This window comes from Euprymna scolopes, chromosome 16, assembly GCF_053919585.1.
Source record: "Euprymna scolopes isolate OS-2025 chromosome 16, ASM5391958v1, whole genome shotgun sequence".
In the NCBI taxonomy this organism is placed as follows: Eukaryota; Metazoa; Mollusca; class Cephalopoda; order Sepiida; family Sepiolidae; genus Euprymna; species Euprymna scolopes.
Window position 1 is genome coordinate 26220959 of NC_136497.1, and position 23712 is coordinate 26244670.

The following is a 23712-nucleotide window of genomic DNA, read 5'->3' on the forward strand; positions in this document are numbered from 1 at the left end:
TGAAAACTACTGAGTCAATCTGGCTGAAGTTTGTATGGACCTTTGTTATAAGATGCAGCAAAGTATATAATATGGTATCTATTTAATGCCCAGTTAATATTTATAGGGATTAGTATTTAATGCAAAAATGAGCATAAATTTAACCATAGTCGATTTGGCATAAAGCACTCATTCAAAGTCAAAAGGCTATAACTTTTGCCTGTGATAAATATGCTAAAAAGTCCAGTATTTTTAATAGTAATTATATTTTTTAAATATAAGAATTATTTAAATCTCTTAATGATTTTATAATTCACTGATACAAATAATGGTCACATGAAATTTTCTGTGCTCAGAAAAATAAGCTCAAAATGTTTTTGTGCTCAACTTATCTATTATAATTAATAAGATAACATGCGTGTGTTATTTATTTTGTTGTGTGTCATCCGAGTGACTGTTATTTAATTGTTATGGACTTCCATTTCTTGTAATGAATAATTTTACAAAGAATTCTTCATAAGTTTTGGTTTCAGTTTCGATTATAGCTGATGGTACTTATATTATCTATTTTTCATAAATAATTTTATCAAGAATTGTTCATAAGTTTTAGTTTTAATTATAACTGAAGGAACTCAAGTTTATATATATATATATTTTTTTTTTTTTTTTCATAAGTTCCGGTTTAAGCTGATGCACCTAAGTCATATGGATATATTTTTTTTATTTTTAAAATCGCAACATTACAATATATAAAAATCAACAGGACATTAACATTGCAATATGAACAAAATTTGCAAGAATTAAAATATAGTTATGCATACTTTATGACCGAGCTACACCGGGCATCCCTGCTAGCTTAGATAAATACTTTTGCAGTTTTTAGCTACTTGGCATTTTGGCCAAGATCAAAGTGTAGTATCTGTCTTCAGATGCTGCACTTTCATTTCTTGTTCTCTTTCGGTGGAGGAGAAATCCTTCACGACTGAGACATTTTTTTATTTTTGTACCTTTTCTCCACGTTAAAAAACGACCCTGGTGTCTAACTCTGTCCCGTGGGGAGGCATTGTAAATAGGTACAATAATATCAGAGTGTCTCCATTTACGCTGTGGAATTTCTACAGGTCCTGCTAGTAGAATATTACAGACAAACTATAAAATATAAAAAGAAATATACATGTTATCATAATTCATTTCAGAGTTTGATTGTTTTGGCCTTTTGGCTAGGAACAAAGTGTAGTATCTGTTCTGATACTACACTTCACTTTTTCTGTCCTCAGTCAGTGAAGGAGGAATCCTTCATGACCGAGAATTTTCATTTTTGTTCCTATCCAGAGTGCCCCTTTTTGGGGAGCTGGATTTTCCCCACATTAAAAACCGACCTAGTGTCTAACTCTGCTCTCGTGGGGAAGGTAAATAAATAAGAACATCACTTACATAATTTATAATTGCATATAAAAGCACATTAATGCAGTTCAAGTTTTAGGGTATACATATATATGTCGTTTGTTTTGGTTTTAGTGATATGTTTTAAATTAATTCAATTATTTACAAAAGTGCATTTTATGTCTTTTATTAAAAATCTTCTGCTTGTTAATGAGTGGCAGGATGAGTAAGGGAGAAAATTTGGTGCTTCTTCATTATTTATTTGAATACAAAGAAATTGAATTTTTTTTCACTAAAATTAAAGTGCGGCGGTATGTTTTAAATTAATTCAATTATTTACAAAAGTGCATTTTTACCTAAGTGCGAGTTGGGAATAATTTTCCCTTTAACCAATTTGGTACCCCCACATGGGGAGCGGTATATATATATTATTTTTAAAATATAATTATTCACTGACACGTGTTTCGTCGTAGATGACGAAACATGTGTCAGTGGATAATTATATTTTAAAAATAATATATATATATATATATATATATATATATATATAAATATATGAAAAATATATAGAAATGATATAAGAATGGTACGATAGATGGGTCATATGAGTCTTAAGGACAAGCTTAGATCTGTCGACTTAAGACAAAGACTAAATCAAGACAATATAGGAAGATGTGTGCAGAGCAAGATATTTTGATGGTATAGCTACATTGAAAGAATGGACGAGAGGGAAACCATGGAAGAGAGGGGTAAAAATGGAAGTGAAGGATAAAGACCTGGTCAGAGATAGGTTAGTTTGGAAGTCAATTTTTTAAAGCTGTCCAACACATGCTAACATGTAAAATGGATGTAAACATGGTGATATTTTTTTTTTTATTTACAGTTTATGTCTTTTATTAAAAATCTTCTGTTTGTTAATGAGTGGCAGGAGGAGTAAGGGAAAAAATTTGGTGCTTCTTCATTATTTATTTGAATACAAAGAAATTTAATTTTTTTTTCACTAAAATTAATTTGAGATACATTTGTTTGTTTTTGTTTAGAAACAAAACGATATGACACGAATGGTTCTATTGATGCAGAATATTTAATCAAAGTTGTAGGATACTTAGTTGTTAATACTTTTTTTACATTTTTTATTCTTTTGTTTTTGTTCCACTCAAACAAGGCATATTACTACTGAAGTGTGACAGCTAGATTTAGAGCAGCAAGATGTTCGTTTACATTACATGTCAATTCCTGCATATTAGAGAAATAAGAAACAAGAAGTCAAAAAACAAGCAATCCTAAAACAGAAGACATTGGAGTAGGAAATCTTTGAACATTTGGGGATTTCAACAGTGAAGAGGTGGGATTTTACTGCTGGCAGGGTCTGAGTACAGATTAGGATTAGGGTTATTTATGTTGAAGGGTACAAGAAAATCCATTTGAATACATATTTTTTTTCATCACTTATCAAGGCCCGGGGATAGTAATCAAAAGTGGTAGAAATTGAGTATAATTTGATTATTTACGGGGCCGGCTTATCAAGAACTTGTTTATATTGGACTTGAAGATGAACATACTGTAGTCAGCTGAAAAGCGGGCCAGCAAAACAGAATTCCACAGGAAGGCAGTTCTAGGAAAGTTCATGGAATCTGTGTGAGGAGCTGCAAAACAAACACAATATTGTGGCAATGGTACAGGGATTGGAGTTAAGCAGACAGTACAGCAAATATTAAGATGGAAATCCATTTGTGCATACTGCCAAAAAGGGACGGACTAGCGATTAGTGCACCAACCCAGATGTGGTAATAATACTCCATATGATATGAAACTCATCTTTTGTGAATTAGGTTTTGCTTTTGAAAGTCAAAATGCATACAAAATAAAACTTGACTCACGCAGTTTGTCCACAAAACTGATGGTACAGTTCCATCGTCGCATTCTTACAGATCATCTCCACGTGTGGTTCAAGTTCTTTCGGTACTTCAAGATTATGAGCCTGAAGAAAGAAATAACTCCATTGAGAAAAAAAAGTCACAGTTTTAAAGAGAATGTTTCAGATTTTGTAAATAGTTAAAGACTAAAAGTTTGAAAGCATTTTCTGAGCTTTAAATACTTTTCATGTTAGACATCTTTTTGTTAATAAAGTTTTTAACAATCAGGAAAAATCAGCGAAAAATAATATTTGATTTTGATGTTTTGGTTTAAGGATTATGTGTTTGCAATCTTTCCAACACATGATCACCATCTTGTGAGCTCTTCAGTACACATCAAGACAGAATAAAAAAGGGAAAAAGGATAATGAAGAACAATTAGTGGAATTTCTGTGTATACACACACACACACACACGAGATGCCTTTATTCCAGATTTTCCTCATTCCTGGGAGGGCTTCTGCATCGCTGAATCAATTCAGATCTCTTCCTTTTCATTTTATCATCTTGATTGCAAGACTCTCTCATTCGGACTGACCGATTCTAGTCTGACTACCTCCCTGTCTGACTCTAGAAACACATGTGCATCCTCTGTTTACATTAAGGTGTATGTATGGGGTGGTAACATCCCATTAAATGGTTTACACTCAAAATGCACTGACCTGCCTCATAGCCCCTACTAGCATGCAGGTGCAACGTGTTGTCAATCAAAGTTAACGAGTTTGTCAGTCTTAACCTTTCAATCTCTCTGCACTTAATTTGAACAAAAGTTGGTTCAAGCTAGTATCACGTTAATCGCGTTATTGACACACAGCACTATTTGTTCCCATATCTTTTTATTGCGTTATTTGGTAACTTGAGAACTATTCTTTTAAAGAGTAGTAATGCTTCATTCTAAGAAAAATTCCATGACAGCATTGCTTCACACACCCAAATATGCACACAAAGTTCTGTGATGTTGATCTCATAAAATCAGAATTTTTCCAAAACCTAAGTTTTACAGAAACAAGTCAACACATGCAAAAATTATTACCTGTCGTGCAACTATATCATCGCGAAGCTCAATCCATTTTATTCGATTTTTCAAATTTGTTGAATCAATTCCTGAAAACACAATTTTAATCAGAAAATGAAGGAGAAAAAAATTTCTACCAAAATAAACAATGGCAGCATTTATTGTACAGGAAAAAAAAAAAAAACTATACAAAAAATCGTTTTAATTCAGAAATATTTAAAACTAGTGTAAAGAATGGCAGAAAAAAATATGAGTGTTCACCCTAATATTTTAATGACATCTTGATTAGTGAAGTTAAAAAATAAATGAATAAAAAAGAAAGAAAATGTTTTAAACTGGATAATTCAAAGAAAAAAAAACAATGAAAAAACATAAATCGATTTAGAGGACAGAAAGGAAAAAAGAAAAGAAATCGGCTCATTACAAAATTACAAAAATAAGTTGAAGGTGTAAGTGTGTGGGAGGGGGGGGTGTTTGACTTCCAATTTGCTTTCTCAATTCTTCTTACCATTTGAAATGGATTTTTCTGGTAGTGGCTTTTTACTCAAACTTTTGTGTGACTGAACAGATATATATATATATGTATATATATATATATAACGATCAAGGCAATGGGAATGAAATGTGTAGCCGATACAAGCAGATGAATCCCAACCAAATAAAAAAGCTCAATTCAAACACAATCCAGAGTAAAGCTTGTCATAAGGAAAAGAAATCGCAACTGTAAATTAAAATTTACAAGTAAATTTATTGTTCAACAGAATAATTCCAAAACAATTTTTCAAAAAAATCCTTATTCTGCAGAATTTCAAAGAATGCTATTCTTCTCTTCAGAAGAAAGAAAAAAATTAGCAAATTATTAGCCAAGCTAAAATTTGCTGGTTATGGCATTAAATGAAATAGCACTTTCTAATGGTTAGTCATAAATTGCAAAAAAGTTGTGTTCATATCAGTTAAAAAGATGTGAAAATAGGGAGAAAAGGGGGGGGGGAGTAGAAGTTCCAGAGTGCATGAAGACTCACTCGATCCGAAAAGCGAAGGAAAATTTTTTAAAGAGCAAACAGTCAGAAGTTCAAAGTCAGCAGAACGTGCAAGTGAGTTGTAGAGTGAAAAACGATCTGATTAGAAAGTAATTGCAGATCACCTTCATACATCTTTCTTGACTCATTTGGAAAATTTTTTATGTTTCAAGTTCTCTACATCTTTAAATATTTATTCATGGAGTTTGGTTTATTTGTTTTGTAGAAGAAAATTGTTATTTGTTACTTTACAGAACATGATTGAGTTTTGCAAAGGGAAAGAAAAAATATCAATGTTTGATGACTGCATCTTCAGACAGCCTGAAAGCTTTGAAATGTGTGCATATTTTAGCATATTACTTGGCTTTGAGAGAAAGAGGGATGAATAAAGACCTGGTCAGAGATAGTTTAGCAATTAGTCAATTATGTAAAATATTATTATTACTAGCATGGGTGCCCAGCATTGCCCGGATGTTTGGAGGTGTGTGTTGGGCAAAAAAAAAAAAAAGAAAAAAAAAAAAGTGGTAGTAGGAAGGCAGGCCCGAACCTGTACTGCGAAGGAGGAAAAGAACTGGAAAAAAAATTTTGACGTCTTTGCTGTTACGACCACCGCTATACCGGAAGTGACGTAGGTTTAAATTAAGGCTAGACAATCAAAAAGAGGGAATGACTTTCGAAAATATCGGTGAAAAAAGCGACCCCTCCCTGTAGAAAAGTGCCCAGTTGAGGGTGAAGAAATTAATGTTTTTAGCCAATTTTTTGGTATTAGTCGTTTGAAGGGTCGAGCTTCAAAACGATACTGATCTTGTGAAAATCTGTTGCCTCTGTCGAAAGTTTTAGGCAGACATGCAAACATACATATATTTATATATTAGTAACTAAAAATTTTTCGACCCAAACAGATTAAAAAGCTTGCCCTATCTCTGGATACCCTTTATGTAAAATTTCAAATGTTTAGACCAGAAATTGTCTGAGTAATTTGGTAGAGACCGCAGATGTCAATTTTTTTTTAGCTTTGACCCCTATTATGACCCCTTAACATCTATTGTTTTGGGCTCAAATCAAGTTAGATCCATGTCCAAGGAACCTATATCTAAAATTTCAATTGTTTATACCCAAAATTGACGGAGGAGTTTGGTAGAGTTCTCAAAGGTCAAATCGTTGACTTTGACCCCTTAACAGCCAAATTTCTGGCCGAAAACGGATTACAAAGATGTTCCCAAATCTCAATACCCTGTATATCAAATTTCGAGTCTGTAGACTGAAAATTTGAAGAGTTACTGCATTGGAAAATGTACACAGACAGACACACACACAGGCAGGTTCACTTTTCTATCTATATATCTATAAAAGTGAAAATGTTTGTCTGTGTACATTTCCCTACGCAATAACTTAATTTTAAGTCTACAGACTCGAAATTTGATATACAGGTTACTGAGATTTGGGAAAATCGATGTGATTGGTTTTCAGCCAGAAATATGGTGATTAAGGGGTCAAAGTTCAACGATTTGACCTTTGAGAACTCTACCAAACTCCTCCGACAATTTTGGGTATAAACACGTGAAATTTTAGATATAGGTTCATTGGACATGGCTCTAACTTAACTTTGAGCCCAAAACAATAAATTTTAAGGGGTCATAATAGGGGTCAAAGTTAAAAGAATTGACCCCCTTTTTTTTTTTTGCTCAACATACATCTCCAAATACCCGGGCAACGCCGGGCACCCATGCTAGTATATATATATATATATATATATATATATATAAAGTAAAACAAAATATTATTCTCATTATGCTGATGATGATAAAACACACTTGATCACCATACATAATGATTTCATTATACATCATCTCAGTCTTAAAATAAAATAAAAAAAGAGAGAGAGAGAGACACTGGTTTCCTGAAGACTACGTACCAATGGATTTCTCTACTAAAAGACGGTCGTTTAAGGTTCCAGATTCCAAGTTTGCATTATTTTGTGCCCGCAAATAGTAAATCTGAAGATTAGGACACATCGCTGTGTTTGGTATCATAACTTCATTATTTTCATCGGATACAGGGATTTGCACAGGAACTGCAAGAAAAAAAAAAAAAAGAATATTGCATTAAAACAAAAAAAGTACTGCATTTAAGAAAACATAAAAGTACTGTATTTCGAAAGAAAATGTAAAAGTATTGTATTTAAAAAAAAACGTACATGTATTGCATTTCAAAAAATTTAATATTGAATATTAGTATAGAATATAAAAAAATGTAAAAGTATTGAATATAAAAAAATGTAAAAGCATTGAATATAAAAAAATGTAAAAGCATTGAATATAAAAAAATGTAAAAGTATTGAATATAAAAAAATGTAAAAGTATTGAATATAAAAAATTTTAAAGTATTGAATATAAAAATTTTTAAAGTATTGAATATAAAAAATGTAAAAGTATTGAATATAAAAAATGTAAAAGTATTGAATATAAAAAATGTAAAAGTATTGAATATAAAAAATGAAAAAGTATTGAATATAAAAAATGTAAAAGTATTGAATATAAAAAAATGTAAAAGCATTAAATATAAAAAAATGTAAAAGCATTAAATATAAAAAAATGTAAAAGCATTAAATATAAAAAAATGTAAAAGCATTAAATATAAAAAATGTAAAAGCATTAAATATAAAAAAATGTAAAAGTATTGAATATATAAAAATGTAAAAGCATTGAATATAAAAAAATGTAAAAGTATTGAATATAAAAAAATGTAAAAGCATTGAATATATAAAAAATGTAAAAGTATTTAATATAAAAAAATGTAAAAGCATTGAATATAAAAATTTTTTAAAGTATTGAATATAAAAAATTTTAAAGTATTGAATATAAAAAAATGTAAAAGTATTGAATATAAAAAAATGTAAAAGTATTGAATATAAAAAATGTAAAAGCATTGAATATAAAAAATGTAAAAGCATTGAATATAAAAAATGTAAAAGCATTGAATATAAAAAATGTAAAAGTATTGAATATATAAAAATGTAAAAGTATTGAATATATAAAAATGTAAAAGTATTGAATATAAAAAATGTAAAAGTATTGAATATAAAAAAATGTAAAAGCATTGAATATAAAAAAATGTAAAAGTATTGAATATAAAAAATTTTAAAGTATTGAATATAAAAATTTTTAAAGCATTGAATATAAAAAATGTAAAAGCATTGAATATAAAAAATGTAAAAGTATTGAATATAAAAAATGTAAAAGCATTGAATATAAAAAATGTAAAAGCATTGAATATAAAAAATGTAAAAGTATTGAATATAAAAAATGTAAAAGCATTGAATATAAAAAATGTAAAAGTATTGAATATAAAAAATGTAAAAGCATTGAATATAAAAAATGTAAAAGTATTGAATATAAAAAATGTAAAAGTATTGAATATAAAAAATGTAAAAGCATTGAATATAAAAAATGTAAAAGTATTGAATATAAAAAATGTAAAAGTATTGAATATAAAAAATGTAAAAGCATTGAATATAAAAAATGTAAAAGCATTGAATATAAAAAATGTAAAAGCATTGAATATAAAAAATGTAAAAGCATTGAATATAAAAAATGTAAAAGCATTGAATATAAAAAATGTAAAAGTATTGAATATAAAAAATGTAAAAGTATTGAATATAAAAAAATGTAAAAGTATTGAATATAAAAAAATGTAAAAGCATTGAATATAAAAAAATGTAAAAGCATTAAATATAAAAAAATGTAAAAGCATTAAATATAAAAAAATGTAAAAGCATTGAATATAAAAAATGTAAAAGCATTAAATATAAAAAAATGTAAAAGTATTGAATATAAAAAATGTAAAAGTATTGAATATAAAAAATGTAAAAGTATTGAATATAAAAAATGTAAAAGCATTAAATATAAAAAAATGTAAAAGTATTAAATATAAAAAAATGTAAAAGCATTAAATATAAAAAATGTAAAAGCATTAAATATAAAAAATGTAAAAGTATTGAATAGAAAAAAATGTAAAAGTATTGAATATAAAAAATGTAAAAGCATTAAATATAAAAAATGTAAAAGTATTAAATATAAAAAAAATGTAAAAGCATTAAATATAAAAAAATGTAAAAGTATTGAATATAAAAAAATGTAAAAGTATTGAATATAAAAAATGTAAAAGCATTAAATATAAAAAAATGTAAAAGCATTAAATATAAAATGTAAAAGCATTAAATATAAAATGTAAAAGCATTAAATATAAAATGTAAAAGTATTGAATATAAAAAAATGTAAAAGTATTGAATATAAAAAATGTAAAAGCATTAAATATAAAAAATGTAAAAGCATTAAATATAAAAAAATGTAAAAGCATTAAATATAAAAAATGTAAAAGCATTAAATATAAAAAAATGTAAAAGTATTAAATATAAAAAAATGTAAAAGTATTGAATATAAAAAATGTAAAAGCATTAAATATAAAAAAATGTAAAAGTATTAAATATAAAAAAATGTAAAAGCATTAAATATAAAAAATGTAAAAGCATTAAATATAAAAAATGTAAAAGTATTGAATAGAAAAAAATGTAAAAGTATTGAATATAAAAAATGTAAAAGCATTAAATATAAAAAATGTAAAAGTATTAAATATAAAAAAAATGTAAAAGCATTAAATATAAAAAAATGTAAAAGTATTGAATATAAAAAAATGTAAAAGTATTGAATATAAAAAATGTAAAAGCATTAAATATAAAAAAATGTAAAAGCATTAAATATAAAATGTAAAAGTATTGAATATAAAAAAATGTAAAAGTATTGAATATAAAAAATGTAAAAGCATTAAATATAAAAAATGTAAAAGCATTAAATATAAAAAAATGTAAAAGCATTAAATATAAAAAATGTAAAAGCATTAAATATAAAAAAATGTAAAAGTATTAAATATAAAAAAATGTAAAAGTATTGAATATAAAAAATGTAAAAGCATTGAATATAAAAAATGTAAAAGTATTGAATATAAAAAATGTAAAAGCATTGAATATAAAAAATGTAAAAGTATTGAATATAAAAAATGTAAAAGCATTGAATATAAAAAATGTAAAAGTATTGAATATAAAAAATGTAAAAGTATTGAATATAAAAAATGTAAAAGCATTGAATATAAAAAATGTAAAAGCATTGAATATAAAAAATGTAAAAGCATTGAATATAAAAAATGTAAAAGCATTGAATATAAAAAATGTAAAAGCATTGAATATAAAAAATGTAAAAGTATTGAATATAAAAAATGTAAAAGTATTGAATATAAAAAAATGTAAAAGTATTGAATATAAAAAAATGTAAAAGCATTGAATATAAAAAAATGTAAAAGCATTAAATATAAAAAAATGTAAAAGCATTAAATATAAAAAAATGTAAAAGCATTGAATATAAAAAATGTAAAAGCATTAAATATAAAAAAATGTAAAAGTATTGAATATAAAAAATGTAAAAGTATTGAATATAAAAAATGTAAAAGTATTGAATATAAAAAATGTAAAAGCATTAAATATAAAAAAATGTAAAAGTATTAAATATAAAAAAATGTAAAAGCATTAAATATAAAAAATGTAAAAGCATTAAATATAAAAAATGTAAAAGTATTGAATAGAAAAAAATGTAAAAGTATTGAATATAAAAAATGTAAAAGCATTAAATATAAAAAATGTAAAAGTATTAAATATAAAAAAAATGTAAAAGCATTAAATATAAAAAAATGTAAAAGTATTGAATATAAAAAAATGTAAAAGTATTGAATATAAAAAATGTAAAAGCATTAAATATAAAAAAATGTAAAAGCATTAAATATAAAATGTAAAAGCATTAAATATAAAATGTAAAAGTATTGAATATAAAAAAATGTAAAAGTATTGAATATAAAAAATGTAAAAGCATTAAATATAAAAAATGTAAAAGCATTAAATATAAAAAAATGTAAAAGCATTAAATATAAAAAATGTAAAAGCATTAAATATAAAAAAATGTAAAAGTATTAAATATAAAAAAATGTAAAAGTATTGAATATAAAAAATGTAAAAGCATTAAATATAAAAAAATGTAAAAGTATTAAATATAAAAAAATGTAAAAGCATTAAATATAAAAAATGTAAAAGCATTAAATATAAAAAATGTAAAAGTATTGAATAGAAAAAAATGTAAAAGTATTGAATATAAAAAATGTAAAAGCATTAAATATAAAAAATGTAAAAGTATTAAATATAAAAAAAATGTAAAAGCATTAAATATAAAAAAATGTAAAAGTATTGAATATAAAAAAATGTAAAAGTATTGAATATAAAAAATGTAAAAGCATTAAATATAAAAAAATGTAAAAGCATTAAATATAAAATGTAAAAGTATTGAATATAAAAAAATGTAAAAGTATTGAATATAAAAAATGTAAAAGCATTAAATATAAAAAATGTAAAAGCATTAAATATAAAAAAATGTAAAAGCATTAAATATAAAAAATGTAAAAGCATTAAATATAAAAAAATGTAAAAGTATTAAATATAAAAAAATGTAAAAGTATTGAATATAAAAAATGTAAAAGCATTAAATATAAAAAAATGTAAAAGTATTGAATATAAAAAAATGTAAAAGTATTGAATATAAAAAAATGTAAAAGTATTGAATATAAAAAAATGTAAAAGCATTGAATATAAAAAAATGTAAAAGTATTGAATATAAAAAATGTAAAAGCATTAAATATAAAAAATGTAAAAGTATTGAATATAAAAAATGTAAAAGTATTGAATATAAAAAATGTAAAAGCATTGAATATAAAAAATGTAAAAGTATTGAATATAAAAAATGTAAAAGCATTAAATATAAAAAATGTAAAAGTATTGAATATAAAAAATGTAAAAGCATTGAATATAAAAAATTTTTTAAAGTATTGAATATAAAAAATTTTAAAGTATTGAATATAAAAAATGTTAAAGTATTGAATATAAAAAAATGTAAAAGTATTGAATATAAAAAATGTAAAAGCATTGAATATAAAAAATGTAAAAGCATTGAATATAAAAAATGTAAAAGTATTGAATATATAAAAATGTAAAAGTATTGAATATAAAAAATGTAAAAGTATTGAATATAAAAAATGTAAAAGTATTGAATATAAAAAAATGTAAAAGCATTGAATATAAAAAAATGTAAAAGCATTGAATATAAAAAAATGTAAAAGTATTGAATATAAAAAATGTAAAAGTATTAAAAAATGTAAAAGTATTGAATATAAAAAATGTAAAAGTATTGAATATAAAAAATGTAAAAGTATTGAATATTAAAAATGCAAAAGTATTAAAAAATGTAAAAGCATTGAATATAAAAAATGTAAAAGCATTGAATATAAAAAATGTAAAAGTATTGAATATATAAAAATGTAAAAGCATTGAATATAAAAAATGTAAAAGCATTGAATATAAAAAAATGTAAAAGTATTGAATATAAAAAAATGTAAAAGCATTGAATATAAAAAAATGTAAAAGTATTGAATATAAAAAAATGTAAAAGTATTAAAAAATGTAAAAGCATTGAATATAAAAAAATGTAAAAGTATTGAATATAAAAAAATGTAAAAGCATTGAATATAAAAAAATGTAAAAGTATTGAATATAAAAAAATGTAAAAGTATTAAAAAATGTAAAAGCATTGAATATAAAAAATGTAAAAGTATTGAATATAAAAAAATGTAAAAGCATTGAATATAAAAAAATGTAAAAGCATTGAATATAAAAAAATGTAAAAGTATTGAATATAAAAAATGTAAAAGTATTAAAAAATGTAAAAGTATTGAATATAAAAAATGTAAAAGTATTGAATATAAAAAATGTAAAAGTATTGAATATAAAAAAATGTAAAAGCATTGAATATAAAAAAATGTAAAAGTATTGAATATAAAAAATTTTAAAGTATTGAATATAAAAATTTTTAAAGCATTGAATATAAAAAATGTAAAAGCATTGAATATAAAAAATGTAAAAGCATTGAATATAAAAAATGTAAAAGTATTGAATATAAAAAATGTAAAAGTATTGAATATAAAAAAATGTAAAAGCATTGAATATAAAAAATGTAAAAGTATTGAATATAAAAAATGTAAAAGTATTGAATGTAAAAAAATGTAAAAGTATTGAATATAAAAAAATGTAAAAGCATTGAATATAAAAAAATGTAAAAGTATTGAATATAAAAAATGTAAAAGTATTAAAAAATGTAAAAGTATTGAATATAAAAAATGTAAAAGTATTGAATATAAAAAATGTAAAAGTATTGAATATTAAAAATGCAAAAGTATTAAATAAAAAAATATATTAATTCAATGTGGCAATTATGAAGTTACAAAAAGAAAAACAAAAAACACGCCCACACATACAGCCACACATGAAGTTGTTTCATAATATTCCCAAATAAAGAATTAGTTCATCATTATCTTTAAACAATGGAGAGATTGTTTTTATATCCATAATTTGTTAAGCAAAAACAAAGAACACAGAACAAAGTATCCGAAACCGACATTTTATTTTCATTATATTTAAACATTTTTACTTTGGTGACAGATTCAATAGCAGAATTGCTAAGCGATTCTAGCGAAAGCTAAAATGCAAATAATTTAAACTAGTTACCCTTTTTTCTTTCTCCGATTCACTTGATACACTCTCTTTGTCACTTCCTAAAGCAAGTAAGTTTTCACAGGAACGTATTAACTCAAAGTACTTTCAACCAATGAAAATTGTTTCAAACTCCAAAAGTAACAAATCTATGTTAAAATAGTAACCTGGCACAAAGTAAGAAACTTCTATAAAACAGGCAAAATCTAGAGAAACAGAAACTGCAGCCCATGTATAGAAGAACCTAACAACCCAAAATCAACTCACGCACATACATACACACACTAACAAGAACAAGGTAAACCAACACACATACATACACAATGCCACGCTGCCAAATACTCATATATGTATATTACTTACACATATTTATAATATGAATAGTTTGGCTATTTACGCACTTTTCTTAACCAAACACAAGTTTACTGCTTTTCTTTAAGACGCGATTACTTTTTGCAGACAGACCAAATTTGAAAAACACTAACATTTTTTAGTATAAAATAACAACTTATGTTGAAATAATAACAAAATCTATTGATGACATAAGAAAAGAACTGTAGATTTAACACATCTAACTCATTAAGTCCTGAGCCTCACTAATAAAACAAAATCTTTTAGGCCAAACCCGATTTTACAATCTCCACGATGATACAATAATTCTATTGTTTCTCTAACAATTTAATGCTTTTTTTGGTAAAAAGATTTGTCTTCAACATCAAGAAATTCCTGTTTTCAATATTGCTTCTTCATTAGATTCGAATCTCTTTCCCTGGAGCATTCTTTTAGGGTCTGCAAACAGCCAGTAGGTTCTGGGGACGAGATCTGGAGAAAAGGGTGGTTGCCAAAGCAATTCGGAGTGTAATTTATGTAGTTCTACCATTGTTAAAAAAATTGACTTGCAACAAAGTGTATTGTCGAGGTGAAAGAGCAGTTTTTTTCTTCAAATAATGTTATACAATATTCACTATAGATCGTTCTTCACTTTCTCCAGGTGACGAGCAATATATTCATCATGCACCTCAAAATACAAAGTCCAAAACTTTGCTTGCTTACATTTACATCTTTGGTCACTTTGGATGGCTTTCAACTGCTGCTGTCCACTCAGCAAACTGCCGATTTTATTCCAGAACAAAGTGGTGAATCCACGTTCTATCCCTTGTCATACACTGATCCAGGTTTCATCCCTTGTCATACACTGATCTATGTTTCATCCCTTGACATATACTGATCCATGTTTCATCCCTCGTCATATGCTGATCCATGTTTCATCCCTTGTCATATGCTGATCCATGTTTCATCCCTTGTCATATGCTGATCCATGTTTCATCCCTTGTCATATACTGATCCATGTTTCATTTCTCGACATATACTAATCCATGTTTCATCCCTTGTCATACGCTGATCCATGTTTCATCCCTTGTCATATACTGATCCATGTTTCATCCCTTGTCATATACTGATCCATGTTTCATCCCTTGTCATATACTAATCCATGTTTCATCCCTTGTCATATACTGATCCATGTTTCATCCCTTGACATATACTGATCCATGTTTCATCCCTCGTCATATACTGATCCATGTTTCATCCCTCGTCATATACTGATCCATGTTTCATCCCTTGTCATATACTGATCCATGTTTCATCCCTCGTCATATGCTGATCCATGTTTCATCCCTTGTCATATGCTGATCCATGTTTCATCCCTCGTCATATACTGATCAATGTTTCATCCCTCGTCATATACTGATCAATGCTTCATCCCTCGTCATATACTGATCCATGTTTCATCCCTTGTCATATGCTGATCCATGTTTCATCCCTCATCATATACTGATCCATGTTTCATCCCTCGTCATATACTGATCCATGTTTCATCCCTCGTCATATACTGATCCATGTTTCATCCCTCGTCATATACTGATCCATGTTTCATCCCTCGTCATATACTGATCCATGTTTCATCCCTCGTCATATGCTGATCCATGTTTCATCCCTCGTCATATGCTGATCCATGTTTCATCCCTTGTCATATGCTGATCCATGTTTCATCCCTTGTCATATACTGATCCATGTTTCATCCCTTGTCATATGCTGATCCATGTTTCATCCCTTGTCATATGCTGATCCATGTTTCATCCCTTGTCATATGCTGATCCATGTTTCATCCCTTGTCATATACTGATCCATGTTTCATCCCTCGTCATATACTGATCCACGTTTCATCCCTTATCACATTGATGCAAAATTTGTATTTTATTGCATTGAAACAGTCGCAAATGACAATCTTAATCGTCGATGTATCATTGTTTTTTTATACATGCTGAGCAAATGCCACACTCACTTTGAAGACAGTTTTCTCATTAACACATTTTCATACAAAATGTTGAACACACTGCTTTCTGATATCTTTCACTTCTCTGCTATCTCAAGCGAGTTCATTTCATGATCGATCAAAATGAATTTCTTATGTTTTCTGGGACCCTGTCAAATTTGGATGACCTGAGTGTTCAACATCATTTGTTTCTGTACGATGGCATTTTAAGTCAGCATATCATGTCTTCACCATTGTTTCCCATGGAGCAAAGTCTGAATAACATTCATCAAGCCATACTTTTGCTTGGCCAGTATTTTTCCATCAGAAAGCAGTGGTTTATAAATGCATGAAATTCAGATTTTTCAATCATTTAGAAAATTTGCAAACATTGCTTTAATTAAACAATTGTAAATTTTAAACTAATAATCTGACCGAGTGCCAATTTTAACATGCCATTTGAAGATCAGTACTTTATAAAAATCATATGGATTTTTAAATTAATGATGCTATTTATATGTCAGATTTGGGACTTATTAAGTAATGCATTATGAAGATAAAAAGGTGAAAATATTTATATCCAAATAAATGAGATGTCGCAAGTTTAAATTGAAGAGAATTTCACTATAGTCACCTGTTGTCTAATTCTATACAAGACACATTTGCGATACGTAATACAAATGAATTTTTCCTCATTTTGAATGTCTAACCTGGATGTAAGTAGTGTAAGTGAACAATATACAAGCATTTGAACAACAAAATTCATTTGTTGCGTAGATAACACATAGTAGTAGTTTGTTCTTTTCTTTTTCGTTGTTCAGAATAAAGAGCAAAATTTCATTAGCTATTTATCATTACTGCCTTTGTGACACAATGTCTTGAACACATAGGCCTAATTCTACGCGTTAATTTCTAATGGAATTTTCTGATTTCTCTTTAATCTCATGTGGAAAGTACCACGTTTAGCATTATTTTTACACTCACACATTCGTTGATGAAACAAATATTACACAAAATATACAAATGTCAAGAATCATGTCATTTTCTAGATCAATATATAAAATGATGCATTCAATTTTTAAACTTAACCTCAGACTGAATTTGAGCCTTCTGATCAGGTTACTTCAAGGGTTAGATTACACAAAAGAAAGAAACCAGGATCACCTATGACCTGATGATCATGTTCGTGGTTGAGCTATGATAAAAGAACACAAAATTGATGGATATAATTCAATTAAGATATGGGTGTGTATGTGTGCCATACGGTCATGACACATAGAAAAATGAACCACAAATGTTGTCCATCACTAACTGTCTGGTTGCATCAGTTCTCAGTGATTTTCTTCTCGGCCTAATCTATTCTCACTCGGCTTTGGCTCCAATCTGTCATGAGGCCTTCACAGTTCTGTCATCTGCTGTCCCCAACTGTCAACAATTGAAGACCGTCCATAAAACTCTGAACATATTGACCTCTATGTTTTTTTTTTACCTTGTTACCGCAATACCTTGATTAACTATCCTATTTTGAATGGCCTTTGTGTATCTTTTGGTGAACCAAATCCCCTTCTATTGCCTTTCTACTAATCTCACTTCCTATATATTTGTTCTGCTGACCAACTATTTACTCTTTTTGTTATAGTTTTTCCTCCTTTTATTTTGAATCACTTCCTAACACTTTGGGGGACATGTTCATAGCATCATATAGCAATACACATGGACGATAAAATGCTTTGGATAATCAGATTTCAAGGAGCTTCTGCTAAAATAGTCATATTTTACAAACCAAAGCATTTTAAGTCTTCAAAATACCACCGTTTTCTTATAAATTAATGAACAATAACATACATTATATATTTTTTTTTAGAGTTTTAAGCAAAAGATTTTGTACTGATCCCCCCCCCCTCTCTGATTTTGTAAATGATTTGTACATGCTTGTACTACGTTTGTATTAAGAATTTTTTCAGGAAATTTTGAAACTAGCCAGGACAGGAGAGACGTCACTTTAATAGTTTCGGGTGTCCAAAATACAGTTGACGACTCGTTTTTTTTATTGTGCTAAAAAAAAAAAAAAAAAAAAAATTTCAATATGACGAGTATGGAAAATTTTGAAAAAAATTTTCTTCGGACACCTACTGTTAAAGAAAACAATCTTTTTACTATGTTTATCCGTTAAAAGAGTAATTGTATGTTGTTTTCTTTCATGGTAGGTAGCAATTTAAAAACATGATTTCAAGTTCAAATAATCAGCTACAGCAGGAATTGGAATACACGCTACTAAAGCTTGATTATCAGAGTTGGTTAATTTCCAAACTGCAATCTGGATGCGAGGACAATTTAGAAGAACGTTATGCAATAAAATTCTGTTTTAAACTTGGAAAATATCAAAGTAACATATGCAATGCTTCAGACTGCTTTTTGGACCATTTCACATGGATCGAGCATCAGCTTTTGAATGCATAAGAGATTCAAGGAAGGTAGGGTGTCTGTGAGAAATGATGAGGTTTGGGAGTAGTAATGAAGTTAGAAGACCAGAGTTGATTGGCTAAATAAAGAATTTCATGGCTAAGGGTTGTCGTGTGTCTATAGAGACAATAAGTGCACAGTTTGATGTCAGTGTGGGAACTGTATACACAATTATTGGCGAGGAACTGAAGATGTGGAAGATTTGCGTGAATGCACCAGTCCACAACTCCATCTTTGTCACAGTTTATTCGACCAATATGGGCATTAAGACAGTTTCTCACTCTCCCTAGTCCAGACCTTTCCCCCTATGACTTTTAGTTATTCCCAAAGCTCAAGGAAAACCTTAGAGGCTGTCGTTATGAGACAATTGAGAAGATGAAAGAGACTGTGACGAGGGTCATTGACATGATCACACAAGAGGACTCCCATGGGGTCTTCCAGAAGTTGTTGGAACGGTACAATAAGTGCACTGCAGCTGGAGGAGATTACTTCAAAGAGCACTAGAGTTTCATGTGCGTACTAATAATGAAAGCACTAATAATGAAAGCACTAATAATGAAAGCACTAATAATGAAAGTACTAATAATGAAAGTACTAATAATGAAAGCACTAATAATGAAAGTACTAATAATGAAAGCACTAATAATGAAAGCACTAATAATGAAAGCACTAATAATGAAAGTACTAATAATGAAAGTACTAATAATGAAAGTACTAATAATGAAAGCACTAATAATGAAAGCACTAATAATGAAAGTACTAATAATGAAAGCACTAATAATGAAAGCACTAATAATGAAAGCACTAATAATGAAAGCACTAATAATGAAAGCACTAATAATGAAAGCACTAATAATGAAAGTACTAATAATGAAAGCACTAATAATGAAAGTACTAATAATGAAAGCACTAATAATGAAAGCACTAATAATGAAAGTACTAATAATGAAAGTACTAATAATGAAAGTACTAATAATGAAAGCACTAATAATGAAAGTACTAATAATGAAAGTACTAATAATGAAAGCACTAATAATGAAAGTACTAATAATGAAAGCACTAATAATGAAAGTACTAATAATGAAAGCACTAATAATGAAAGCACTAATAATGAAAGCACTAATAATGAAAGTACTAATAATGAAAGCACTAATAATGAAAGTACTAATAATGAAAGTACTAATAATGAAAGCACTAATACGAAAAAGGTCTGGAAAAAATGGAAATGAAAAGACTGATTCTCAGTCATCATCAGGTAAGTACAGCTCGTTCATGGTATAACCAATCTAAGCTCCTCTATATAATCCCTTGCCAAACTTTCATGAAAAACACTCATCTAAACGAAACCAATATAAATAATTTTCCCCATTTTTATCTGTGCCTAACCTAAACATGGATTCCATGAACAAAGTCAAGGCTCTACATTGCGAGTGAAACAGTCGCATTTGCAAGTGATTTTTCAAAGTGGCGATTAGAAATAATGAAACGTTTATCTTTTGGTGATTGTATTTCTTTCACTGACAATCTTCCAAGTCTCACTAACGAGTGAAAAATTTCTTTTCAACTTTATTTTTTTTTTTTATAAAACGAAGTTAAATTATTTAAACAATAAGAGCTTAATAGAACAATATACTCTTTTTTTTTAACGAAGGCTGTTTAAAAAAACATCTGAAGAAATTAGAATGTTTATAGCTTCAAGTATCAACATAAAATTTGTTGTACATTTAGAATTACACTTATTAAAAAACAAACACACACACACAAATCTTTATGATGTACATACTCGTCACAAAACGAACATCATATTCTAAAAATCATGTGGGTTTGGCTAGTAACGTTACTATTTGGCTAGTAAAGGAACATATTTAGTTGTCAAAAGGTCAACTAAAGATAAGTTTGTCCGTAGAGCCCTGACAGTTTCTTTCTTAGAACTACATGCCTGTGAAACTGTTCTGTTCCACTGCTTTCCAGCTGATACAATATGATCATTTTCAAGTTTAATGTAAACAAATTCTTGATGAGCCTTCCCTTTAAGTAATCCAACTTACCAAATTTCCACTGCTAATGACAGGAATGGATGGATGGAAATGGCACTATGCGGTTTAACTAGCTTCCTCTAAAGGAGGAAGTTCCATCAAAGTATGAAATTTACAAGCGGTCGCCAGTCATATGTATGTACATGATGTATGTATAATATAATTATACATGCGACATACTAACAATTACTACAATATTGTTCCATTGATTACCACTATCCTTGAGTAGTCTCCAGGCCTTGATAAGTGATGACTCCTTTGTAAAAAAAAAAATTCACACATATAGGATCTCGTCTAATAAGTTTATGAAAGGAAAGATGTTGATCATTTCTTGGAAAGAGCATTCAATACTAGAATTAATAAAAATGTATGTTCAGTTTTATATAAGTTAGTCATGTTTACAAATTTTTTTCCAAATACGACCTTTTTTAAAATTCTTTTTAATCTTTATTTCATATTTGATTTCAAATATATCTATATATTAATACGATAGCGTGTGTGTTATTTTCTGTGTCACGCTTACATCCGGGTCGTTTAATTGTTATGTACTTCCATTTCTTGTCATAAATAATTTTACCAAGAATTCTTCATAAGTTTTGGCTATGGCTGAAGGAACTCAAGTTTATATATATATATATATATATATATATATATATATATATATATATATACTAGCAAAAGTACCCGTCGTTGACTGGGTTCAAAAACAGCTTACAGAAAATGGACTCTGATTTATGAAAGTATGATAGGTTATGAAAAGGACAGGTTGTAAAGAGATAGCTTCGAATTTGGGGGTATCAAAACCAAAGCAAAATATGATGAAAGTAAAAATAAAATAGATAAACCCCATAATTTATTATACCATACCTGTTCACACTGAAACACTTATCACAATATTCTGTGGATCTATATTAAAAAACCTTGTTAAACTTTGTGACATATTTCTATTCTATGGAGGTCAGGTGTGAACGAACACTCCATAATTTTATTATACCATATTTCTTCAAACTGAAACATAATTATCAAAATATATTTACGCAGATAGATATGAAAAGTCTTTATTAGAGTTTGTGCCTATTTCCATTCTATGGAGGCCAGGCGCGAACGCAGACCCCACAATTTTATTATACCATCCCTATTTAAGTTAAAACATACTTATCAAAGTATTATTATGTACATCTATATCAAAAACACTTGTAAATGTTTTTTTTTAATTTTTTATTTCCATACTTTGTGGACCAGGTGCGTACGCAGACCCTACAATTTTAATGAATCATCATTATGCCAGATCAAATATACCCATTCCTGTGTCTCGATACATCTTCTATCATTATATGTGATCAGTTTTCTATAATAGTCAATCATATAGGAGCCTATTCGTGACCAGACACACACACACAGATGTTCAGCTTTATATTATATATATGCATATATATATATTTTTTTTTTTTTCCATAAGTTTTTATTTCGGTTTCAATTCAAGCTAATGCACCCAAGTCATATGAATATATTATTTTTTATTTTTGAAATCGCAACTTTATAATAAATAAAAATCGATAGAACATTAACTCTATATATACAAAATCTGCAAGAATTAAATCATATTTAAGCATACTTTACGACCGGGCTTTGATGGGCGTTCATGCTAGCTTAGATAAATACTTTTGCAGTTTTAACAAAAAAGATACAATAATATCAGAGTGTTTCCATTCACCCTGAACGTCTACAGAATGCCAACATCAATATATTACATATGAATGAGTCTTCTGTGGAATTTCAACAGGTCTCGCTAGTATTTGATTAATAGTAAATAAAAACAATTTAATGGATATTTATCAAAGTTATACATAGACGAGAAACACAGAAACACAAAGATTTTGTCGGATAGTTTTATTACTATGCAGATATAAAATATTTGTAAGAGATATACAAGACGAAAATAAAAAAAAATAAAAAACTCACATATACTTTGTAAGGACTCTAAACCATATAAGCCCGCCAATACACAGACCAGAGATTTCACTGTGCGATTGATATTTGTTGATTTGAGGCTAGAAAAAGAAAAATGAAAAATTTGATGATTATGGAAATATACAACCTTTTTTTCTTTGCATTAGTCCTGAGATATCTGAATTACGAAAGATGTTCCAAAAGTAATGCCTCCTATTTTTCCATTCCGCCCGAATGGATCAGAGGGAATCACAAATTACATTCTTATGATGACTGAACATATGCATTCATGACCTGAATGTTTCATCTCTCTGTTGCAGATATTGAGAGTTTGAGATACTAATAATGCATCATTGAATTTCTTTGTAAAAGTACATTGAGAATGGTGTTGACTATGTAGAAAAATAGTACAAAAAGGAATACAAAAGATCGCTTGTTTTAATAGTACCACTCCCGTCTTGGTAGCTATTTAACTTTTTGAGTTAATAAAAAAAATAGGAGGCTTTACTTTTGGAATATATGGAAACGATAAAGAATTCTTGTGATATTTATTTTAGAAACATGAAGAATCAAAGACAATATCTTAAAATAGAATGAATAGAATAAAAGTAAAAAACTTCAATTCGTTGGTGAAATATTGTCACATATTAGTTGGAGCATTAAGATGACACTTCTTATTTTGAGCATTAGTTTCACAACATTATTGATGAGCCGTTCCCCTTCAGTAATCCAATTTACCAAATTTACACTAACGATTCCTTTGATATTGTCCCATTGACCACTGTACACTCTTTAGCCCTTATCCTCAAGTGGCCTCTGGACCTTGATAAGTGGTGACTCCTACGCAAAAAAAAACCCCCCCCAAAAAAAAAAAAAAAAACGTTTTGACTGCTATGACCAAGTAAAAAGTCTTAAGCAATTTGCAACTGTATTGTATTGTCTGCATAATAGATAAAGTACTAGATAAAATTCAGGTAAATGTATAGTTTAGCAGTGTAAA

General features: G+C 27.5%; 1 protein-coding gene across 3 annotated transcripts in view; it reads right to left on the bottom strand.

The window, feature by feature from the left end:
* The window catches only part of LOC145295892 (lysophosphatidic acid phosphatase type 6-like), a 232033-nt gene that overhangs the window by 33328 nt on the left and 174993 nt on the right, over positions 1 to 23712 (bottom strand). For all 3 annotated transcript variants that reach the window (XM_080141647.1, XM_080141648.1, XM_080141649.1), the window contains exons 5-8: positions 22725 to 22813; positions 7227 to 7385; positions 4311 to 4381; positions 3243 to 3343 (exon numbers count right to left, since the gene is read on the bottom strand). In XM_080141647.1, the coding sequence (XP_079997773.1) occupies positions 3243 to 3343; positions 4311 to 4381; positions 7227 to 7385; positions 22725 to 22813 (420 nt within the window). The remainder of the gene's footprint in view (positions 1 to 3242; positions 3344 to 4310; positions 4382 to 7226; positions 7386 to 22724; positions 22814 to 23712) is intronic.